Source organism: Chaetodon trifascialis, chromosome 2 (genome assembly GCF_039877785.1).
Source record: "Chaetodon trifascialis isolate fChaTrf1 chromosome 2, fChaTrf1.hap1, whole genome shotgun sequence".
NCBI classification, from domain to species: domain Eukaryota; kingdom Metazoa; phylum Chordata; class Actinopteri; order Chaetodontiformes; family Chaetodontidae; genus Chaetodon; species Chaetodon trifascialis.
Window position 1 is genome coordinate 32,067,912 of NC_092057.1, and position 21,467 is coordinate 32,089,378.

Below are 21,467 nucleotides of genomic sequence, written 5' to 3' on the forward strand. Positions count from 1 at the left end.
AGGGAAGAAGCAGTCAGCTGGTATTCTGTCTGTAATTGAGTGGCCAGCACAGTCACCAGATCGCAACCCTATTGAGCTGTTGTGGAAGCAGCTTGACCGTATGGTACGTAAGAAGTGCCCATTAAGTCAGTCCAACTTGTTGGAGGCACTTCAGGAAGCGTGGGGTGAAATTTCTTCAGATTACCTCAACAAATTGACAGCTAGAATGCCAAAGGTGTGCAAGGCTGTATTTGCTGCAAATGGAGAATTCTTTGACAGAAGCAAAGTTTGAAGGATAATAATTATTTAATTATTTCAAATAAAAATCATTATTTCTCACCTCGTCAATGTCTTGACTATATTTTCTATTAATTTTGCTACCCATTTGATGAATAAAAGTTCGAGTTTTAATGGAAAACATGAAATTATCTGGGTGACCCCAAACTTTTGAACGGTAGTGCATATATAAATAAATATATGTTTATGTTGTTTACATTTGTAAAGTGTAGATAGATCATTTTGACTTGGTCAAGTAGCTCTCAAGCCGAAAAAGTGTGGACACACCTGCCATACCATTTCATCTTTTCTTAGGGAGACTGCAGGAATCTAACCAGGTGAATATAGTTGAAACTCAGTATTGCTTAATTATGGTTGGCTGTAATAGAACATAACTTTAGAGCATTGGAAAACTATTGTGTTCCAACTGCAGCACTTAATTTCAATTCCATTTTAACCACAGATGAAACTGTCATTGAACACACTGAAAATGAGACATTATTTTTTTGCATCTCTTTGTGCACAGAGCTAGCATCTTTTTGTTTGGTTTGGTTTTTACAGTTTTGTACACCTTCCAGCATAAGGGTGTAGGTTAGGTTTCAACACTGAGAAAAACATAACCAAATTATATTTGGCTATATCATTTTTAAGTGACAAGGCTTTCTTGGAGTTTTTTTTCTTCCTTTGGTTTTCACTTACATTTTATATTGAATTTTATTAATTGTATGAATTAATCTGGGGCTATCTAACATTTTAGATTAGTAAAGGAGTTTTTCTAAACACACAAAAAAATAAATCTAATCATCATAATATGCCTGCATTCCAGTGTCTACTATCCAAGAGCAAATCGAGCCATCTACAGATTTAACAGGGTGCTGAAAGAGTGCTACAAGAATTCATTGACCACTGAAAGCAGTAACACAGTTCTGACAGAACTGCCATGCTACATCACATGCTACAACAGAAGCTACTCCATTTGAGCTGCTGAGTGATAGGAAAATGAGCACAAAGCTGAACGTTCTTCCTGTCTCTCACAAGCATGTCGAAATGAGTACAGAGACAGAAAGACTGAGGCAAAAGGATCCACATTCCAAATGAATGACACTGTACATGCGGAGACCTTAAATGTACATAAGGGATTATTCAGATTCACAGAACCTCTGACAGTCATTAAGAAAGGGGGACCAAGTACTTATCGACTCAGCGACAGTCAGAAATAGTATGCATCAAAACTTTTACACCTCCCTGCGCCAATAAGGACACGTGACTGTGCTTGATGGGCTCAAATGCCGAGAATGTGCAACATAATAACTATGCTGGTTTTGTAAGGTATAGGCAAAAGAGACGGGGCCCATGGACTGAGCATACTGGCCTAACTTAAAAGTTCTGATACTGTTCTATGAAAAAAATCTAGTATCATCTAACATTACACTATTGTTACGTTTGGCTCAGGCTTCATCACACACCTGTCAACATTGAGATTTGAAAATAAACTCCTGACTACCAGTAGGTCAAATTTGTCCTCTGTGGACTCTTTTTTCTCTCAGACCGATGTTTTTATGTAAGTATGGATACTTGTTCCTCAGGAACCCATGAAATTAAGTGTGGGGTCCCCTAAGGCTCAATTTTAGGTCCAATTGTTTTTAATCTTTACTTGCTTCCTCTTGGAGACGTCATCAGGAGACACAGCATCAGTTTTATCGAGTCATAGATGGCAGGGAATTTCCTACAGCTCAACCAGGACAAAACAGAGGTTTTAGTAATAGGTCCTGAAGGCCAGACTGAAAAACTTTTACCAAAATTACAGGAATTTAAACCAACACAATCTGTAAAAAACCTGGGCGTGATTTTTGACTCTGAGCTGACTTTTATCCCTCATATCAAAAATATAACAAAAATAGGCTTTTATCATCTCAAGAACATAGCCAGAGTCTGTCCGTTTCTCTCTCAGGTCAGCACAGAGGTGCTAATGCCTGCTTTTATTTCCTGTCGTTGACTGTAATGCCCTGCTCTCTGGTCTTCCCAAAAAGAGTACTGCATACCTCCAATTACTGCAAAACTCAGCTACACGCGTGCTGACGAAGACCAGAGGGCGGGCCCACATTATGCCAGTTTTACAGTCGCTGCATTGGCTCCCCGTCCGCTTCAGGATCGATTTTAAGGTTCTTTTACTAGTTTTTAAACGTCTTAATGGCCTTGCGCCCTCTTATTATCTGACCTGCTTTTACTGTATCAACCCTCATCGACCCTGAGGTCCTCCGGCACCAGCCTTTTATCCATACCAAAAGCCAGAACAAAAACCCACGGTGAGGCGGCATTTAGCCATTATGTCCCTCACCTGTGGAACAGCCTCCCGGAGAGCCTCAGGTCTTCAGAGACCGTTGATATTTTTAAGAGAAGGTTAAAGACACACCTTTTTAATCAGGCTTTTTAAGTGACCGTTAAATTCCTCTTATGTTTTATCATTTGTTGATGCCTTTTAGTTTGTTATGAACTTCTCTTCTTTTAACTGTTTAATTTATTTTTCCACTCCAGTGTTTCCTCAGGGGGGTCATCCACAGCTGTGCACAGCAAAAACTCTACAGAGTTAAACTAACATTTTCAAAATAGTTAATTATTTAACACTATGTCAGTGTTCCTTCTTTAACTCCCAAAACTGAGTTACTTTAACACTGAGTGATTTATCATTAGGGCTACATTGTGATGCAGCAGGTAGTGCGTGCCTCACAGTGAGAAGGTTGCCGGTTTGATCCCTGGGCAGGGCCTTTCTGTGTGAAGTTTGCTCTCCGGGTACTCCGGCTTCCTCCCACAGACCCAAAACATGCTCATTAGGTTAATTGGTGACTCTAAAATTGCCCCCAGGTGTGAGTGCGAGTGTGAATGTTTGTGTGTATGTATATGTTGCCCTGTGATCGGCTCGCAACCGGTCCAGGGTGTACCCTGCCTCTCACCCGTTGACAGCTGCGATAGGCTCCAGCCCCCCCGCAACCCCGAAAGGGATAGGTGGTATAGAAAATGGATGGATGGATGATTTATCATTAACACCATGTCAGAGTTCCTTTTTAACTCACCAAACTGGGTTAAATTAACACGTCACAGTTTGAAAAATAACACTACTTTTACTTTTTTTTTATATAGGTCATTTTAATCCCTTAATATTTAATAGGCCTATAGACTATAGACTATAACTTAATAATAATAATAATAATAATAATTTCAAGAAAAACAATATATTTTCAAAAACATTTATTGTTATTCTTTTTCCCCCAGGCAGTGAATTAAAACATAATAAATGAAGATATAATGTACAAACTTTCAGCTGCACTACCATATGAGCTTTGAATATCAAATGGTTTGTGACGTTTGAGTTCAGTTATTTTTATGACACACCGTTCTTCAGTCTGTACTACTTTGAACGCATGGTGATGTTCATCAAAGTTTTCTGTAAAGAGTTTGTGTGTCAATAAAAAATGTCATCTTCAACCAGAAGTACATCAAGTATTTGACAAAAGACTGGTATGTCTTCCTCCATTGTGCTGCTAACAACAAGTCCAGCTTTGTACTCTACACCATCAATTTTAACCCAACTTGTTGAGAAAACATCTTTTGACAATAACATTTCAAGCATTTCACTGTTGACCACATTTTCATCTCTTAAAGAAAATGATTTAATTGGCCCATATTCCTTCTGTTTAAGAGAGAACATTTCCCAGTGATAAGCAATGGTCATCTGATGCCTTTTAGGTAGTGATTTGGTTATGTTTTTTAAATTTTTGAAATAATCTTTAAACAACTTGTGCTTAGCCTCGAACCTCATACTCCACACATATACAATAACCCATAATGACAAAGTGAAAAAGGTTTTTTTAGAAGTTTTTGCAAATTTATTGAAAATAAAAAACTGAAATATTGCATGCACAAAGGGTGTGAATACTTATGTACATACGATGTATGGGGTATGGTGTGTAGATTGAGAAGACAAAAAAGGATTAATCCATTCAATCCATTTTGGAAAAAGGCTGCAACATAACAAAATGTGGGGAAAGTGAAGGGGTGTTTCTGAATGCACTGTACATCTTGCTTTTGCTGGTCTGCAAGATATTTGAGCATGCATGACAAACTTTTAATCAATACTATCAAGCTTTCGGCCTCATTTGCTAGCTAAACACCCCAAACACTATAGATGGACTCCACTAGCTTTGCACTTTTCTCATTATTCTAATTTCTTCATAGATTAACAGGTAACAATTTGACTTCTGATATTATGAACTCTCTCAGAAAACCATCCATCCATCCATTATCCATACCGCCTATCCCTTTCTGGGTTGCGGGGGGCTGGAGCCTATCCCAGCTACAATGGGCGGGAGGCGGGGTACACCCTGAACTGGTCGCCAGCCGATTGCAGGGCCACATGCAAGGACAAACAAACATTCACACTCACACCACCGTCATCAATTAACCTAATGAGCATGTTTTTGGTCTGTGGGAGGAAGCCTGAGTACCCGGAGAGAACCCACGCATGCACGGGAAGAACATGCAAACTTCACACAGAAAGGCCCCGCCTGACCCGGGGATCGAACCGGCAACCTTCTTTCTGTGAGGCACGCGCACTACCTGCTGCACCACCGTGCAGCCCCGTGGTCAATAATCAAATTCTTCAAATATACAGTTATTCCCATAGTGAGAGAAGGGGAAAAAACTATGTTCGTTATTTGAAGTAACAACAATAACAAATTCCAGTGTCTGTTCCCTGCAGGAGTAATGTCACCAAACAAAAGCGGGATGTTTTTCACGAGATAGAGTGTCTGAACAGAGTTCAATCCAGTGCTATTGCCGGCACTATCCAATACGATTTTAGTGGGGCGTTTTTTTCATTCTAAAAATCCATAGTCAAAACTATAAATCCTAGGAAGCAAGTTCTGTTCTGATATGAAGTGTTGTGTGAGATACTCAAAAAGCAACTTGACCTCATACTGAACCACACCTTCAAGAAGGTCGTGCATTATATCAAATGAGTAGTTATTGCAAACATGGAAATACTGCAATGAATTAAGTGCAGAATTTCTTTTCAAGCCATACAGCGACCTCAATTTTGGATTTTCCTGAAGAGACTGGCAATGTTTGTCAAACATATCTTTCCCATGAAGAATCACTTTAGGATCATCCTCACTGTACACCATTTGACAATCATTTTTCTCAATCAAACAAAGGTGACAGAAATGACGGCTACTGAATGACTCATTAAAACCAAGAATTGAAGGCATCCCTAGGTTATCTCCAGTGATCTGTGGGATTGTACCATATACCTGGTCATTAGAAAATGGAAGACTTAGCCCTTGGCTTTCCAGTTGTTTCACATCATTTATCAGTGGTTCCAGTATAACATCAAAATCATACTTTTGCAGATCTGGTGTGTGGAAAAGTGATACTAAATGAATGTTCATCAAAATCGAATTAAATTTTGGAGGCAAGTTTCTTACAATGAAATAAATACAGCCAATTTTATAAATTCCACGTTTTGAGTCAAGAGGATTGGCCGTTTCAAAATCATCATAGTATAGCTGAATTTGAAATGTATGCCTTTTGACTGAAAACAAGGAGTGAGTTTTAAAGTAACTTCCATCACAAAAGTCATAATAAGCATCAGGCCCTGAACTGCACTCTCTCTGCAGGAAAACACAAATATCTGGATTTCTACACATGAACTTCAAAGATTCCAAAATAGGTACATACAGTGCTGTGAAAAAGTATTTGCCCCCTACTGTATTTCTACTGTTTTCGCTTTATTGTCACACTTAAAGTTTTAGACCATTGAAGAAACTTTAAGAAAAAGACACTGAGAGTGAACATAAATAGCAGCTTTTAAATGATAATTCAATTTATTGTAACGGGGATACCAGGATCCAAATGCAACACCGACAGAACGGAGAAGCACATGAGTCCCACAGGTACTGTTGTCCAGAGGGGGCAAGGAGAAACTCGTAGTCGGGGTCACAGAACAGGGGTCTTTACAAGGAAACAGGAGAGCAGACGAGGTCAAAAACAGGCTGGGTCTAAACCGAGTAATCTGTCCGAAAGAATACGCTGGATAGTCTCGCATAAGGGCTAAGAACAATCTGGCGAAGAGTGAATGTGAGTGAGCCACTTAAGTATGGCACAGATGGAGATTGGTCTCAGGTGTGCACTGGCTGAACAGGTGTGCAGATGAGAGAGAGAGAGAGAGAGAGAGAGAGAGAGAGAGAGAGAGAGAGAGAGAGAGAGAAAGAGAGAGAGAGAGAGAGAGGCAGCAGAAAAAGGAGCTGGCTGATGTGACATTTATTGAAAGTGAAAAATAATTCAAAACCAAAATCACCAATGTGAAAATGTAATTGCCCCCTTAACTTAATAACTGGTTGTGCCACCCTTTGCTGCAACAACTGCAATCAAGCATTTGCGATAACTTGCAATGAGTCTTTCACATCGCTCTGGAGGAATTTTGGCCCACTCTTCTTTGCAGCACTGTTTTAATTCAGCCACATTGGATGGTTTTCCAGCATGAACAGCCCGCTTAAGGTTATGCCACAGCATATCGATCGGATTCAGGTCCGGACTTTGACAAGGCCACTCCAAAACCTTAATTTTGTTTCTTTTGAGCCATTCAGAGGTGGACTTGCTGGTGTGCTTCGGATCATTGTCCTGCTGCATAACCCAAGTGCGCTTGAGCTTAAGGTCACGAACTGATGGCCGAACATTCTCCTTCAAGATTTTTTGGTAGAGAGATGAATTCATGGTTCCTTCAACCACAGCAAGTCGTCCAGCCCCTGAAGCAGCAAAGCAGCCCCAGACCATCACACTACCACCACCATGTTTGACCGTTGGTATAATGTTCTTTTTATCAAATGCTTTGTTAGTTTTGCGCCAGATGTAACGAGACACACACCTTCCAAAAAGGAAGGTGGGTTCACTGGAGTCCCAAAGCCTTAAAAATGGCTTTGTAACCCTTTCCAGACTGATGGATGTCTATTACTTTCTTTCTCAGCTGTTCTTGGATTTCCTTAGATTGTGGCATGATATTTGGCCTTTTGAGATCTTTCAGCATACTCCATATTGTCAGACAGGTTCTATTTAAGTGGTTTCTTCATTGTACAAGTCTGGAAGTAATCAGGCCTTGGTGTGGCCAGTGAAATTGAACTCAGCTTTCCAAAAGATGTTGCTAATCACAGTTAATTCATGATTTGACAAGGGGGGCAATTACTTTTTCACATAGGGCCAGGCTGATTTGGATAACCTTTTTCCTTTAATAATTGAAACCATCATATAAAAACTGCATTTTGTGTTTACTAAGGTTATCTTTGATTTACATTAGAATTTGTTTGATGATCTGGAACATTTTAGAGTGCCAAATGTGCAAAAAACAAGAAAATCTGTAAGGGGGCAAACACTTTTTCACAGCACTGTATATAAAAGTATCCTTCACAGGTACTTGATCATAAGTACCAGACTTCTGATTTCGTCTGGAGTCATATATCACTCCAAGTGTTATTTCTCTAGGCTCTACGACTCCCCAGTTTAGGTTGAAATATTTATTTCGTTTCCATTCTGTATTCAGATCAGTGAAAGGGTTTTCAAATTTTTCAAAACATTCATTTATTACAGATATGCTGGGGTCAGTTGTGGGTAAAGCAGTAATAATGGCTTGCTTTGCCTCTGAGCGAAGCTCACTTGTTAATTCCTCCAAATCTCCTACAAGCGAGGAGACTAAACTGTTAGAAATGCCACTACCCTGCAGTTTGGCCACGATGGATGCACACATTTCTTTGGATAAATTCCTTGTAAGTCCTAAATCACTGCTCTCTGGAACACCGGAAGAACTAGACACCGGAAGAACACTGGAAGAACTTTGAGGAAGATTTGAGGAATTAAACTGGTCCTCCAAAGCAGGTGAAACTGTATCACTAGAGGAACAAGCAATGGCTGAGGTTTGATCAATTTGGTCAACATTGCTGTGAACACTATTGAGGTGCTTCCTAAAGCCTGCAAAAGTTTGGAACTGAAGCCTGCAGCTTGGCTGACAACAAAACAATTTAAACTTAGGTCCAGGATAATAACTGTGTTCACCTCTTAAATGTGAAATCAACTGCTGACTGCTGGGATAAGCTTTCTTGCACATAAAACATGTCAGCATTTTTGATGCCTTTTAGGGATAGCCTTGCCTTTTACTCAGGTTGTGAGAAGCATTTCCTGGTTAAGGAGTTTGGCTCTCAGGTCCCGAACTCTTGGTGACTTCTTCATTTTTCCCATATCAATATTGTAGACTGTTGTCTGCAGAAATGTGTAAAAATTCACCATACAAGTGCACCATCATAAGACACATTGAACACAAAATGAGCTTTAAAAGCTCATCAAATGCCCCAAGGGAGCAGTTGGCCTGGCAGGGGATGAGATGCTTGTCCATGGTGACATAGAAGCTGTCGATTTTCCTCTTCTGGCGCCCAACGGCCAGGAGGTATGGTTGCTGGCTCTGCTGATTCCAGAGATGCTCATCCAAACTGCAACAAGACTGGGGTTGACACAAAGACACTGAGCATTAGACACAGGAGCAAGTCAGAGAAAATACTGATACAGAAGTGAGTATTCAAATTAGTACTGGGCCGTTAACAGCGGTAAAGTGCTGTTAAGGCAAGACTCCTCTGACACACCTGATTCAAATGATCAGCTCGTCATCAAGCTCTGCAGTGGCCTGATAAGGAGCCACTCATTTGAATCAGATGTGTTGGAGGAGGGAAACATCTAAAACATGCAGGACACGGGGCCCTTAGGACCAGGGTTGAGAAACACTGCACTATACATTCCACAGCACACACTCTGCTGTACTTTTCTCCGACCTAAATGAATGAATAGAAATAAACCATTTCCTTTTTTGCAGTAAAAGTAAATGGGAGGACCGATGGAAGGTGATTGAGTGAGTCCCATGGATCTATTATATCCATGGTGTGTCCTCTCTTCTCCATCTTGTTTGATCGACGCAGTCGCGTACACTGTGGTGTAAACTGTTAAAGCGAGTGATACAGCACAATGCAGTTCAATCAATGTCATGTTACCAGAGGCTGTTCATGCCCCCTCTGCTGTTCATTCCAGGTAGTTCAGGAAAGAGCTTTGTCAACGTGGAGACAGAACCTGTGTAAGATTGCCTAACTTTATTTGTGTTTAACAAAATAAAAAATTAAACCAAACCAAGTAAATCTTTTTGAACATTATTTTTCATTACCAAATATTATAGTAGAACAGCTTTCTCAAGCAGTTTGTGATGCATTTTCATTATTTAGATAGCACACACATTTTTTTGAATGTCTTCAGCAAAATTAAAATCTAGCGTTTTAATCTAGATTAACTACAGGATTGAAGTGAGATTAATCTAGATTAAAAAAATAATCTATGACCTCTATACCACCTATGTAAGCTTGACTGAGTGTAACAGTTGAAAAGTTGAAATGCGCTGCAATACGCAGTGAACCAAAAGCTATAGAAAACTGATGAAGCAATGCTAACATAGGTGAATCAATTGGTCTTTATTAATAGAGTCATGAGACTATTGAACTGTAACTGCTTACGGCAGATTATATTGAACAAAACTCACTTGTTGCCTCATCAAGATCACTACTCTCTGCTGCCTGCACCATTTGACGCAACTCTGGTGTTGAGGTGAGCTGCTTGGCCTCTTTGATGATGCTATACCTGAAGATCAGATCCCATTTCTGAAGCAGCCTGTTGGATACTGTACCTCATCGTCAAACAGGAGAGTGAAGTCTTGATTCACCTATAAGAAAGAAAATATACTACTGCCACATTCAGCACAAGATTTCAACTAATTCTAAACATGTCACTGAATACTCACCAATCCTTTTGTATCCAGGAATCTTGGGAAGATAGACAGGATATCAAGACTTTTGTCTGGGTCATTGATAAGCTTCTGACGATGCCGAAAGGCATCTCTCATCTTCTGGAAGATCAAGGAAGTGTCTGTTGTATGGTTAAGCAAAGAGATGGCTTCCTGGCAAGCATCCCCATCAAGCTCCATCTCAACATTAACGGACCTTTGAGATTTTGGGCCCCCTGAAGAAAAGCACACAACACACAAAAATAAAGCATAGGTGCTGAGCAAACAGGTAAATGAAAGCAGAATAGTATATAATGAATTACACTTCATGAAGGACACTTGATTTCTTACCTCCTCCTGGAGAAAAGCCAGTGGGGCTATTTGGAGGTGCAGATCCTCGTCGAATCTTTCGCTGGATCGTTTTCAGGCGCCAAGAAATGTATCCAGTGCTGCTTGCAGCATCGTAGAAGTGTTCCTAAAATGAAAATACATTCAAAATGAATTCGTTATCATTCTGAGAAATCTCAGAATTTAAATGTCAACGTAACACACACAAAACCCAAAAATGCTAAACATGAAAATTATGAAAACAAAGAGTACAATCATAATGACTGTACATAGCCTTTCTTGGAGTATGGGTCTTTGAGGGATGGGAACACTGTCGCTATCCCTAGAGCATACTCTTCTCTGACAGCTTTGGTGGGGAGGTGCCTGAAAAGAGATATTAAATTAACACTCTACGCTTATGTAATGGTCAAACAGTTATTTCTATTAAGAAGAGTATACACAAATAGAACATACATACCTGTGTTTATCAATCATGTGAGCCACTATTATATTGACCATTTTTCTTCTGGTAGCATCTGATAGAGTTTGTGTTGTGTGATATTCCTGGAGAACCTCTTCACCACCTGGTTCCAAGTACACCTTTGAGGAACAGCTTTTCTAGATATTAAGAATGACAAATGTTGAAGTAAAAAAACAAAACAAAAAACTATGACAACTTAGCTTTGTCACAACCTTTTTAGCAGATGCTGCATCACCAGTACCCTCAACTCTTGATTTCTTCCTGGGAACCTCATCTAGGATTACAGATAATACACTTACACTTGAACTAAAGCTCGAGTCAGACCACTGAGATGCAGACGACAAGGAGCAATCGGAAAATTCTAAAAGGAAAAAAAAAAAAAACTTTATTCTGTAGGGTGTTGGAAAAAAATCATTCTGAATGAAGCAACACTGAGCAGGACATTTCCTTAAAAAAGTTGTTAAGAAGCATATTGTTGCATTGCAAAAGTGAATTACGAAGTCCAGATTTGTTACTCTGTATACTGTAAGATTTGTGTGACAAAATACAGGTTACACCATTTGACATTGGGTTACATCACATCACTGCCCCTTTACATTTCTCACTGTCACTTGAGAAAACTGTTATAACCACACTGCCTTGGCTGATAAGGTCACTGAAAATGTCTTCATCAACTTCCGTCCCTGTTGCATCTTTGTACACTACTTTTGCATCAAGTGGCAGGCAAAATCTCTCAATGACTTTTTACTCAAGAGTAAGTAAAATATAAACAAACCTTTTTCATGGAACCGCATAAACTCAAACCGCCCATCAACCTCATCCACCTTCACATACTTCTGCTGTTGGCAGTATCGAACCTGGACCAGCATTTTGCTGAGATATGCAAAAATAATAACAAAAAAGGGCAAAGTGGTAAGTATTTGATACTTAAAGCAATTCAAGCATAAATGATTAAAGCTCTGACATAAACATGGTAATTAGCATCGACCACGCCATACACTGTAGCAGGTGAATTCTACAATACAATGCTATTACATTTAACAGTAACGTTACCAAACAAACCAGTGGCTGCCCATGCTCCGAAGTCCAAAATACACATAATCCCCACTGCGATGTGCAAGTTAAGTCATCCTATAGCTCCATTTCACTAAAGTAACGTTCAATAGCAAAATAGTTGCACACTCAAAAGGATGCAAGTGCCTAGCAAGCATCACTCACGTCTAGACCCAAGCAAAAACACTACAATGTTAATATTAGCGTTGAAGGCTAAATTGAATTTTGGACACATCTCCCCCCTACGTTAAAAACTCATTACACCGCACCGATGGAACACCATGAACTTCATATTAGCTCCTTAAAGAGAAACTATGCAGGATTTTCCCGTGGCTGTGCTGCATTTTTACCTTAATTAAACAGCTTCAGTAATTGTGCTTGTTACATACATGACTTGGAATGTGTTAACGAGGGAGAATGGAGGCTCTCTCTCCTCCACTTGGCACCTGTCTTCGTGCACTCATCTCTGCGCACCGCAACACAGACGCACTCGGTAACCTGTAATCTTTCGTTTATGACGGTTAAGACTAACGTTATATAAACATAAATGTCGTGTCACTGCAATGTTATCCAGGGCTCCATGGATAGCTTTTTTCGCCATCTTAAAAACAAATGCACATGGCCTTGAGGAGGGTTAGCTGTTTAGTACCAGCGACAACAAAGCTTAGTGGAGTAGCCTATATATTCTCCATAGATATTTAATTTTATACACTACGTTTCATTTAATATTATCGTATCCAGAAGTTTGATTTCTACTTACTGTCTGCGTAAAACTCTCCATGCAACACATCCATCAGCAGTGGTGAAACGGGTGAAACCAGCAGAAGCACATGGCGTGGCAGAGCGAACTATTAATTGACCCACGGGTTTACCTGGGCTGAAGCCCAGGGGCCTACCAAAAAACAAACAAACAAACAAACAAAAAAAACCTCTCTTCAGCATTAATTTACTTGGGCTTGAATAGCTCTGTTAAATAACTCCAACACTGAACACTATTTGAATCAGAATGTGTTAAAATGACATTTTGAGCGTGGAAATGAACTCTAACATGTTTAACCCTGAAATTTCAACACTCCAGTTTTTGCTGTGTGTCTGGTCTGCTGCGGGGGTGCTGTCCTCGGGTCCCTTCGGCCCAGCTGGTGGGGGGCTCCCTACCTCGGTGTGGGGGTCCGCCAGTCTGGGGTGGCCAGCGCCCCCTGTGCTCACAGTCCATGATGACTCCTCTCAGTGTGGACGGCCCCAAAGGTGGCATTATCCTCAATCCTCAATCCTCAGTGTCCTGCCATGTCTCGTTACTCTTCCTACCATTTGTGGTGAGAGTGTCTGTGTGTTTCAATTTAATTCAATTCAATATTCCTTTATTCGTCCCTCGTGGGGAAATTCTGAATTTGTGTGTGTGTGTATGCATGTATTTCGGGGTGTGTGTTAGTACATACGTAGGGTGAGAGGGATGGGTTTTTAATGTTGTTCTGTTTTTATTTATATTGTTTTTAAACATTGTAAAGCACTTTGTGTTGCATTTCATTATGTATTTTTCATACATGCTGCTATATAAATAAAGTTTGATGGATTGATTGATTGACATTTGTAAACCTGAATATCTCCCACCCACTGCATACTACTGAATTAACTACTTTTGCTATCTACAGAGAATATTTAGGGCTTTTCAATGATACTAAATGTGAAGGAGTGGGGCTTTGGTACCATTCTCTTTCTCATTAAGGAAAATGGTGTCCATCAGTGTAAGTGCATTTTATGGGAAGAGGACAAGTAAATGAACAAATTTTGGCTTGAAATGTTGTTAGACTGTCTTAACAGTTTTTTTTTTTTAATTTTTTTTTATTTTGCTCCCCAAAAAGTTGTTTTCAGTATTCTAATTACCTTGCAAAGATTGGGGAAGTGTTTTTTTTTTTTATTTTTTTTTTTTTTAAATTGTGTTTGGACAATATTTTTTTTCCCCAGGTAGTCAGGAGGATAAGGGCAATTTTCTTTCCCACACTTAGACAAGGGGACATGTCATGAATCCTAAAATCTTACTACTACATTAAGTAAGTGACTACACCTAGGTGGTCAGAACGAGATACCAGATGCTGTGAACTGCATTACATAAATGAAAATGTAAAAGGGCATATTCCTCTCCTCCTTCTCCATCTTCTTCTGTAGATGGAGCCTTTTGTGCCTTGTCAATTGATGTTCCAGCTAACGTTCTGCATACTGCCACCTGTTGTACTGGAAGGGAACGTAGCAAACACATCAAATAGATGGGTATGCATCCCATCTATTTACTTATTTATTTTAAAGAAAGGTTAAAAATACAGGAGAGTTACAGGAAGGTGTTTAATGGGAGGACAGAATTACAGGAAAAAAGGGAGTTGACAGGTCGGCATCATGCTTTTCCAACCATATTGCACTGTACCTTACCTGTACCTACTGTACTTTAAAACCTAACCTGAACTCCTCCACTTACCATTGGACTTTTTTTTATAGTTACAGCTACTGATACAGGTATTTACTTGCTAAAATTCATAATGCACAACAACATTTTAAGCACCCCTTATTAGCTTTTGTGTGTGTGTGTGTGTGTGTGTGTGTGTGTGTGTGTGTGTGTGTGTGTGTGTGTGTGTGTTTTGCAACACTTTTAAAAGGTTTAACTACTGTGAAAGCCATGTGCTCGTTAAGTGTTAAGTCTACGCGTTCTATCACATCTTTTATTGTTTCCGATGTGATTTACCTGAGTGACTTACATGACATTTCCTACAGTATCATGAAGGCAGCACGTCTTGGCCGCTCCTCCACCCATCTCCGCTGTATGAGAGGGTTGTTGTATGCTGCAGTATGTCACTGACATAGTAGCCTGTAATTGTGTTTAGACCACCGAATAGACGGACAATCCACACTTCAGGGTAAGTAAAATAGAGTAAAGACTACCGTCAGCTTCTCCGTTTGAAAACGGGGATGCTACGGGTTTGCAACCCGCTTAATTCGACAGACACATTTTGTTCCTAAACGTCCATAAAAAAAGAGGTTGGACTACATGATCCAAAGCATTCATTGCATACGTTGAACTGCATCGAAAACAAAGTGAATAACCAGATATTTTTCACATGTGAAGATGGTGTTTCTTAAGGTTTCTGTGTAGTCCTAATGTCTGCTAGTAAACTGAGCAGAGACGCTTGGTTCCGTCCTGTATTATCTGTCTGCAGTTGTTATCTGTCCTCAGGGACTGCTACTCTGCTTTTTTTATTTTGTACACTCAACGCGAGCTTCCTAAAAACCTCTAAACCTTCTGGAGTGTTTGTCAAATAGGGGTTTAGCTATTATTAGAGGCACATAATGGCTTTTTCCTTCTCCCATGCAGCGCGCGCTCGGTCGGAGGACTTACTTTTAAAGAATGGTCAGATTCAACAGACACGACTGACCGGTTTTTTCATTAATCGGTTCACGCGGCCACACCTCAACGAGCTATTATTCGTCACAGTAAGCTCATCAGCAATATACACCTTTCCAAAGATCCGCTTGAGAGGCCTATTGCAGATACATCTAGACTAAACTAAATGTGGTGAATACTACATAGCTGAATGTTTAAGTCATGTATAACGGAGAGTTCAACGGGAAGGGGACACCGCACGCCAGACTGGAGCCTGTGAGGCTTTCAAGTGCTGTTGGAAATATTAGAGGTGAGGGGGGACCCTCCTAACACGGGGACTGAAAAAGAAAGACACGTCTATCTATCTATCTATCTATCTATCTATCTATCTATCTATCTATCTATCTATCTATCTATCTATCTATCTATCTATCTATCTATCTATCTATCTATCTATCTATCCACACACACACACACACACACACACACACACACACACACACACACACACACACACACACACACACACACACACACACATATATTATGGGTGTTATTCAAGGTTCTGCTAAATTAAGACCCAGCACTCTGAGAATAGAAAGGCAGCTGAAATGTGCAGACGGTGCAGACTATGCAGACTGGCTGAAAAGAGGTGTCTTTGTGATGACAGATAACTCATTAGTTAAAGAGGTTACTTTTAAGTAATGGTTTGCAGTGAGGAAATAGCTGTTTGGACAGGTGCACACACTTTTCTGACTCTGAATTCAATCTTGCACATCCTGGTCTGTCTGAAAATGTCCCTCCTGTCTTAATCATCAAACCTCAACACTTTTTGTTACCAAAATGTGTCCTCATAACAGACTAACAAAAACTGCCAATACCGAGAGCTGGCATTCTTCTGCCCTCAGCTAAGAGCTTTAGCCTATGCAGCGAGCTAAACATATGGCTTCAGTAACCACTGGTGAAGCATTCTTCAGTTTACTGATCCATTTTACTTTGTAAAACTGCAAGAAAGAAATGCAATACACAACGTTCAGTTTCCATGTAAAAACATACATTCACACTTATTTCTGCGGGTAGAATACCCAACCGGAGGTCTTAACATTAGCAATACATAGTATTTTGACTAGCAACCACAATGCTAAATGATAAAATCAGCTTTACTAAGAGAAAGGCGTACCGCCTTCAATAAGAGGAAACGCAAAATGAAAGCGCCAGTAAACATTCCTAATTAAGCACATTTGATTTAACTTACAGATTATGCCTTGACAAGCGCAAAAATCAAGGAAGTAGACAGACTCGACCCAGGAGCGACATGTTTTTGTACTCTGCTGCACTTTTATCTCTCGCTTAAGGCACTTCCTGCTTGCGACATACGCCACCAGATGGCAGTGCAAGGTTAAAAACAAACACAAAATCACTAGAGTCACTTAAAGGCGCAGTAACCAGATTAGCTGTAGACTGAAAGCTTGAATCTGTTAGAAAATAAACCTCCAGACAAGGAATAAAATAACAACACAAAACTGAGGGACAGAATACTCCCTGTCTGACATCAGCAGGATGTCACACTAACCCACACCCACTGTTTTCAAAGGATATGAGGAGTCTTTCAGGTGTGGTTCCTCGGAACCAGCAGGATGACTTCACTGATAGGTCTCAAGTACAGTCTCTGTTCGCTGTTGTGAGTTATCTGTACCTGGATCTTCCTTACCCTTTCATCCTGGCTAGGAAAGGTCTTTGCAACAACAGCAAGAGGCCAGTCGTTCCTGTGCTCTTGCCCATCTTTTAGCAGGATGACATCTCCCACTTGTAGGTTGGGTTTAGGTGTTCTCCATTTGCGACGAGGTTGTAGTCCACTGAGGAATTCCTTCTTCCATCGTCCCCAGAAGACATTGGCCAGATACTGTACACGTCTCCATTGCGCTTTGAACAGGTCGCGGTCACCAAAGTGGCCTGGGATGACTGGGGGCGTGGCTGCCTTTTGTGTGAGCAGCATGGCAGGAGTGAGAATCTCAGGATGCTCCGGGTCAGTGGAAACTGCTGTAAGCGGCCTTGCATTAACAATAGCAGTCTCTTCCGACATGAACGTCACCAACACTTCATGTGTGAGCTTGGCCTTTCCGTGCTGCAGCAGCATCGCATCTAGAATCCGCCGACTGACGCCGATCATGTGCTTCCATGATCCAGCCATGTTGGAGGCGTGTGGGGGATTAAAATGCCACTCACAGCCACTGTTTCCAAGGTAGGTGTTGATTTTGTCATTGTGACAGCCCTTCTTGTCAATGTGAAGTTCTCTGCAAGCACTCACAAAATTTGTGCCACAGTCTGATCTGAGCAGCTTGGTAGCGCCTCTGATAGCGAAGAAACGTCGCAGTGCATTAATGAATGACGAAGTGTCCATTGACTCTATTACTTCAATGTGGATGGCGCGAGTACTCATGCAGCTGATTACTGCCCATCTCTTAGCTTCTGCCTGACCTGCACGTGTTTTCCTGACTGTGACGGGCCAAGGGCCAAAAACATCCAGGCCGACACATGTAAAAGGAGGGTCTGTGCACATTCTGTCTTCTGGCAGGTCTGACATGATCTGTTCTTGTTGTTTGCCTCTCAATCTGCGACATATAACACAGTTAAAGACGACACTGCTGACGGCTCTTTTCCCGCCCACTATCCAGTAACCCGCAGCTCTGATAGCACCTTCAGTGAAGTGTCTGCCCTGGTGGCGTACTTGTGAATGAAAGTGTCTGATTATGAGCAGAGTGACATGGTGTTTACTGGGGAGGAGTATGGGGTGTGTTTCGTCTGCTGTGAGTGGACCCTTTGTCAGCCGACCTCCAACTCGGAGGTAAGACTGGGTGGTAAATCGAGATTTGCGATTTCTCGAGAAGTTTTATGAAATCGAGAAATATTTTGGCATATCGAATATCTCGAGATAATGCTCTAAACGTAAAAGATTTCGCCTCTCTGCTTTTTCCCCCCTTCACTGCTGTGGAGCTGTCCTCCCCTCCCCCTCCCCCTGCGTGTAGGCGGCATGTGTGTGTTGTTAACTCATTCAACATGGCGGCGCCCACAGAAGATGGCACGACAGAATTCGTAGCAAAGAAAAGGACAAACGGCTCCATTATATGGCGATACTTCGGGTTTAAACAGTCAGATGAGGAGCAGAAAGATGCATTTTGCAGAGAATGCAAGAAATTGGTGCCATCCAATTCATCGAGCACCACGAACCTCTTCAAGCATTTGCAGTACCACCACAAACTCTTATACCAAGAGTGTGCAAGGCTGCGGCTAGCGGGCACACCCACCACCACTTCTAAGAAGACACAACAGACAACACTCCAAACATCGTTACCTTGGTGTCTACCCTATGAAAAAACAAGTGCAAGGTGGGTCAGCATTACGGAGTCCATTGCCTTTCATATAGCAAAAGACATGACGCCCACAGCGATCGTTGAGCAACCGGGCTTCATACGGATGCTAAAAACGCTTGACCCCAGATACAATCTCCCTAGCCATCACTTTTTTGCGAGACAGGAACTTCCCCGAATGTACACAAGAGAGAGAGTGCGCCTTGCTGCTGATCTGGCAACAGTCGGCCACTATGCCCTAACTACAGACATGTGGAGCAGCAGGACGTGTGAGCCGTACATGTGTGTAACAATTCATTACATCGTCGAGTGGGAGATTAAAAGTGCCTGCCTTCAGACAACCTATTTCCCACAAGACCACACCGGAGAAAACATTGCGGAGGCCTTCGGTGACGTGACGACGACATGGATGTTGAATCCAAATCCCGTGGCCATAACCACCGACAACGGATCCAACATTGTCAGTGCCGTGCAGACCAAGCAGTGGCTGAGGATGCAGTGTTTTGGGCACAGGCTGCATTTGGCGATCGGTGAGTTTTAATTCTTTCTCTCTCTCTCTCTCTGAAATATTTGGGTGGGTCGTGAAGGTGGCGTTGCTTCTGAAGCACATTTGCGTTTTGATGTTTGTTATAAATTACTGTAGTATTTCTAAAAAAAACTCCCCAAAAAACCGATGCAGAATAATGTGCCATGTTAAATCAAAGAAACACCATACACACATACACACATATAAAATGTACTACAGTCACAAAACACGAAAATTCATGAATTGAGGATCTATTAATCTATATTTAAAAACAATCAATTTAATGTGTGCTTTTTCTGTGTTTACAGGACATGGTATGCAAAACTCCAAGATCACACGGGCCATTAACGTTTGCAAGAAAAACGTGGCCGCATTTTCCTACAGCTGTAAACGGAGGAGGGAGCTGGCCGAAACACAGGTTCAAATGAATTTGCCAGCCCACCAGCTCATCACAGAGTCACCAACACGGTGGGGTTCTCGTCTCCAAATGGTGGAATGAGTGCTTGAGCAAGAGAGGGCACTCGCCAAAGTCCTCTCTGCAGATAAAAAAACAAGGCCAATAGTCCTGACCTGGCAAGACATCGAAGTCCTGGAGGCGATCCAGAGAGCGCTGAAGCCCCTCCAGGAGTTTACTGACGCGTTATCTGGGGAGGGGTACGTCACCCTGTCTTACGTGCGACCCGTGCTGCATCTCTTCAACAGCAAGCTACTTGCGCCCCAGGAAGGTGACGGTGAGCTGGCGAACACCATCCGCCACACCATCCTCACTTACCTGAATGAAAAATACTCCGAGCCCTCCACCTCTGATTTACTGGACATTGCGTCCTTTGTCGACCCCTGGTTTCGGGGGACATATGTCTGCAATGAGAAGCTGGCTGCAGTGAAGGAGAGGGTCATCTTTGAAGCAGAGGAGTTGCTTGCTGGTGCAGCTCCGAACCAAGCCAGGCCACAGTCTGCTGCGGTGCCAAACCAAGCCAGGCCACAGTCTGTTGGAGAACAGAGTGCCATGGCAGATCCGGCGGCCCCTGTTCCAAAGAAGAGGAAGACCCTGGCCAGCTTCTTCGAGCAAAATATAACCCCCTCCACTGCCTATGCACCTCGTGAGGCCATTCAGAATGAGCTCTCAAGCTATATGCAGTCAGTGTGCTTGGATAGTAAGGCAGACCCTCTACAATGGTGGCAGGACCATGAGGCTGCCTATCCAGCATTGAGCAACCTCGCACGCAAGTACCTATGCGTGCCTGCCACTAGCAGTCCTTCAGAAAGGATTTTCTCATGCAGTGGAAATATTGTTACATGTCAAAGGGCATCACTTAAGCTGACACAGTAGACCGATTGGTGTTCCTGGCTCAAAATCTTAAGATGTAAATATGTTACACAGGTACAGTTTTTGTTTTGAAATCTGAAGTTTGAATTTTGTTTTGTTTTTTTTTTAAGGAAAAGGAAGGCAATATACTGTATATTATTTATTTTTTAAAGTCAATTCATTAATTAGGAAATAAGGGTTTTTTTGTCTCATCTTTTTTTTTTTTTTTTAATCTGCGGACTATATAACTGTCTTCCCTCAGATTTATGTTGTTATTAGTACCTATCTACCTCTAGGCACTTGGCTACAAAATGAGGGATTTTTTTTTGTCTTATCTTATTTTTATATTTACAATTGAAATAAAATAATACTTGCTTTCATGTTCATGTTTCATAAAAATGGTTTTATAATGTTAAAAATGGTGCACAAGCACTTTGTTTCTAGTACCTGACTACCTCTTAGGCAGTTGGCTGCCTACCTGTTTGCACTTCAATAAAAAAAAAACCTTGCTGAATTTAATTTGACGCGTTTTTTTTATGGGGGGGGTGTTTCCCTTGCATAGATATCGAGATATATATCGTATATCGAGATATAGCAGAAACATATCGAGATAATATTTTTTCTCAATATCGCCCAGCCCTACTCGGAGGACCCTGCTAGTGTCCATGACTGGATTCAGTTTGCTAAGTGGGCTTTGCTTGGGGACAGACTCACCACGTTCCACGTGCCTGATGTCATCTGCATACACCTCACTTTGCACTGCACGAATGATGATGGCTTTGGCCCGCTGGAGCTGTTCTTCAGTGATGTTCTTGTCACACTTATGCCATCCATGGCATCTGCTCTCAGTGGCAGCCTCGAAACATGTGACGATGTGGAGCATCGATCTCCACTTGAAATGAGAACTGATCTGTGGACAAATCCCAGC

General features: G+C 41.5%; 1 protein-coding gene and 1 long non-coding RNA gene across 2 annotated transcripts; one reads left to right on the forward strand and one right to left on the reverse strand.

Moving 5' to 3' along the window:
- Positions 1 to 10,499: 10,499 nt before the first annotated feature.
- Positions 10,500 to 10,951, reverse strand: LOC139337973 (uncharacterized). The gene is made up of 3 exons (XR_011602554.1): positions 10,917 to 10,951; positions 10,729 to 10,822; positions 10,500 to 10,586 (listed from the first exon to the last, which is right to left on the reverse strand). It is a non-coding gene; the product is annotated as an uncharacterized lncRNA (long non-coding RNA).
- Positions 10,952 to 18,396: 7,445 nt separating this feature from the next.
- On the forward strand, positions 18,397 to 20,563 carry LOC139339214 (E3 SUMO-protein ligase ZBED1-like). Its single transcript, XM_070974723.1, has 3 exons — positions 18,397 to 19,237; positions 19,542 to 19,619; positions 19,776 to 20,563. The coding sequence occupies exons 1-3, from the start codon at positions 18,397 to 18,399 to the stop codon at positions 20,561 to 20,563; spliced, it is 1,707 nt and encodes a 568-aa protein (XP_070830824.1).
- The last annotated feature ends 904 nt before the right edge of the window (positions 20,564 to 21,467 follow it).

What these genes read in the sequence shown, in the direction of transcription:
- LOC139339214 (XM_070974723.1), top strand. Translation starts at nt 18,397, where the DNA reads ATGGCGGCGCCCACAGAAGATGGCACGACAGAATTCGTAGCAAAGAAA. An exon ending in CAGGCTGCATTTGGCGATCG is followed by an intron (nt 19,238 to 19,541) that starts GTGAGTTTTAAT and finishes CTGTGTTTACAG; the next exon opens with GACATGGTATGCAAAACTCC. An exon ending in GGCCGCATTTTCCTACAGCT is followed by an intron (nt 19,620 to 19,775) that starts GTAAACGGAGGA and finishes TCCTCTCTGCAG; the next exon opens with ATAAAAAAACAAGGCCAATA.